The 3,670-nt window shown below is 51.0% G+C and overlaps 1 protein-coding gene across 1 annotated transcript; it reads left to right on the forward strand.

Moving 5' to 3' along the window:
- The first annotated feature begins 933 nt into the window (after positions 1–933).
- On the forward strand, positions 934–2,634 carry LOC129388070 (solute carrier family 22 member 13-like). Its single transcript, XM_055078095.1, has one exon. It carries the CDS (start codon positions 934–936, stop codon positions 2,632–2,634), a length of 1,701 nt encoding a protein of 566 aa, XP_054934070.1.
- The last annotated feature ends 1,036 nt before the right edge of the window (positions 2,635–3,670 follow it).

Genomic DNA, 3,670 nt, shown 5'->3' on the forward strand with positions numbered 1-3,670 from the left:
AAGGGAAGCGTAGCAGGGGGCGGCAGAAAGTTAGGTGGGCGGATGAGATTAAGAAGTTTGCAGGGACGGCATGGCCGCAATTAGTACATGACCGGGGTTGTTGGAGAAGTATGGGAGAGGCCTTTGCCCTGCAGTGGGCGTAACCAGGCTGATGATGATGATGATACAAGCCAAACAAGAACCAAAGTGTTACATATCGACAGCATAAAATTTTAGAAGTCCACTACAGAGAAGTGGAAAAGTCAGCGTCAAGATCAGCCGAGCGTGAAGAAAGTGGCGAAATTAACCGAATGTAGCAATAGCGTGCACTCAGTGTGGATCGCTGAGCAACAAAAAAGTGCCGATGTCCGAACCGGAAAATTGATCGAATCGACTAGAAAGAAGGGAAAATTTGACAAAATGGTGTCTCTCTACATTGCGTCACTGTTATTCGCATGAACGCTTGCATTAATCATGACAGGAGTTCCACCGGGTATTTTTTAAAGAAACTCATGGGATAGCCTTTAGATAGGAGCACACTAGACTAGTAGGACAGGTTACTAGGATAAACATGGAAGTCGCATTATTAAACGACGAAGCGAAATGAACTATTTTTTGTTCGCCAAGTAGCAAGCGGAAATGCCAACGCCACACTGTGACAGAGTGTGCAATGCGCGCGTTGGGGAAGAAGAAGAAGTATTCGTTTCGGCAGGTCCGCACAGCTAGCCCTCGTCAGGAATCCTTTCTTCCGAGACTGTCCAGGACTACTAAACCAGAAGAACAAGACCTCAGAACCAGGCGATGGACATCTTTCTCCCCCACCGACTCGCGGGCGCCGATCTCCGAACAAGCGAGTCGTTTGACTGCCAGGATGCTTTTGGTTACGGCCCTTTCCAGAGGAGGATGCTCTTTCTCATTCTTTTCGGACTCTTCTCGGCTCATTGCCAAACCGTGATGATTTCCCACGTCACCGATGACGTCGACCATTGGTGCAAGCCACAAGCCGGTTTCAACATCTCTGCAGCCGATTGGAAGAATATTGCCATACCGGTCGAGGCCGACGGACGCTTCAGCCGCTGCCGCGTTTACGAACGCTGCATGCCACCCGCTGAACACGGCGATTCCGCTGAGCATCGCAACATCGGCGCTATTCTAACCGGGGCCGACGAGTGGTACAACCGATGTGTACAGGACACCAGCGACACACGCGTCGTGCCCTGTGAAGAGTGGGACTACAACGTTAGGACGCCCGAGGCAAGTGCGGTGAGCTCTTGGAACATGGTGTGCGACCAACGTTTGCTTCCGGCCACCCTTGTCGCCCTGCACAACGCCGGCGCCGTTGTTTCCCTTATACTGGCCGGAGCCTTCGTAGACTACGTCGGCAGGAGAGTCATACTACTGTACTCCGCCGCAGCGGTAATGACCTGCATGGTGTGCACCTTCGCGGCGACAAATTACGTGCGCTACGCTGCGGTGCGCTTCCTTACCGGGGCCAGTGTCGCGGTACACACGATTTTTACCTGCCTCATACCGTTCGAGGTGATGACGCACGCGCACAGGCCGCAGCAAGTGCTCCTCGTGGCGGCTCTGGGCCTGGCGTTATGTGAGGTTTGGAGTGTCATCATCAAACCCATGGTCATCAACTGGCGTCTGAAGCAGGTCATGTTCCTGGCCCCGACAGCTCTCCTGCTCCCGGCTTTGTCTACCGCCCGAGAGTCGCCTCGTTGGCTCGTCGCGAAAGGAAGACTGGACGCGGCCGAAGCAGTCATGATGCAGGCTGCCGAAACCAACAATACCCCACTTCCTGTCACTGCCTGTCTCGTGGAGAAACTGAGAGAACAGATGAAGAACCACGCAAGTCGCGATGGTTCGGACACGGAAGACTTGGTCGACTATCGCTCCCTCCGGCGTCGAGCGTTGGCCATGTTTGCCGTTTGCTTCTCCATATCTTTTGTTTTCTACCTCGATGTCTTCTCGACAGCGCAGTATAACGAATTTTGGATCCCATGCCTCACGGTTGTCGTCACACTCACGACATACGCGGGGATGCACTTCCTGATGACCGGCGTCGCACTCGTCAGAGTGCTCAGCGTCTGCTTCCTATTGACAGGCTCCATACAATGCGCGCTGAGTGTGACGGTCGGTGCTGGATACGTCACGATCAGCAAGACCTTACTCGTCCTGTCCAAGGGCGTCTCAAACGTAATCCTTATACACTGTTTCACCTACGTCCTGGAACTCTTTCCATCCGCAGTGCGCGCCGGTGTCGCCTGCTGGGCATTCGCCTTCGGGCGTGTCGCGGCCATGTGCGCGACAATGACCCTCATCCTGAAGCCAGCTGGACACGAAGACCTGGTGTTCGCCGTTGCGGGACTTTTCCTCTTCGTCTCCTTGCTCGTCATCCGGCTCCTTCCACGGACGACAGTGGTGGAAGAAGCACGAATCGTGTCCAGACACTCTTCATACTTCACCAGGATGTCCATGAATTACATGAAACTAACCCTCGTACAGAGGATATTACGCAATAAGTCCAAGACCGGAAGCGTGGAGAGCTCCAAGTCATCCAGCAAGAAGAGCGGGAAAAGTGGTGGCAGCAAAAGTCCTGGAAGTTTTAAAGAGTCTCGTCGATTTCGAACCGAGGAAATCATGGAATGAAGCCACCGGAAGCTTAGCATGAAATGACTGGGCGCGATGTCCTGTTGGCGACATCAAAATATAGCTTCTTGAGTTCGTATCTGCTATATTTACGATTTTAAATGTTCATTTGCACTCAGCCCAAAGAAAAGCACAAACTTATGTTCTAACTTCCTATCTGTTTTGACGGTACAGAGTATTTCTGTGTGTTTCGTGAGCGTTCGTTTTTACCTGACAAATATAATTTTATACTTTGGATAGCTAAAGCACTGGCCCTTTGAAAGTTGATGTGTGTTTTTGACCAAGAGACTACTGAAACTTAATCAGAATTCCAGGCTGCACGTTGGGAATGGGAAAAAAGGACCATGATTTTTCCATTGCGAATATATACATAAACTCATGCACAGATGTTTTAATGACTACGCGCACGTATAGTACATATGCATGCCCCCCTGACCAAAATTACTGGGAATAGGGACTTCCCGATAAAGGAGACTTTGTTCCTCGGTCTACAAATGTAACTTCAAATTGAAGACTACAGACCAAAGTGATTTCCACAGTGGTCGGACTACCACTGCGCCAGAGTTCCCCTAGTAAGTTAAATATGAAACTATAGTGCACCAAGCCATGCATGCAATGAGATGCAATGAAGAAGGCGCGAAGCTAATCTTCAAAGGGGGCAGAAATAAATGCCGCCGTTTCTCCCGCAAGACGAAACGAAAGGTCGAGACGTCTATACAAAATATGGATAGTTGCTCTATCGGCCACATAAATAAGCTGTATCGGGCCTGGCAACCCGGGTCCTCAAGCTTGGACACCATGCTGTGTAAGCCTGTCAGCCGGGAGGCTGATATAAAGGCGCAAGCGTCCAATAAATCGGATTGTTACTCTTCAGCGCCGCGTAAAATAATTGACGCCATAAATATTTCGACCACATAAGGTTCCTTAACGTGTAGCTAACGAGCGTTTTTCCCTTCGCCCCGTTCAACTGCTGTCTCCGCGATGGCGATCAAACCCGTGACATAGAGCTCACCAGCCCAACGACCAGAGCCAGAAA

The sequence above is a fragment of the Dermacentor andersoni genome, chromosome 10 (genome assembly GCF_023375885.2).
Source record: "Dermacentor andersoni chromosome 10, qqDerAnde1_hic_scaffold, whole genome shotgun sequence".
Classification (NCBI taxonomy): Eukaryota; Metazoa; Arthropoda; class Arachnida; order Ixodida; family Ixodidae; genus Dermacentor; species Dermacentor andersoni.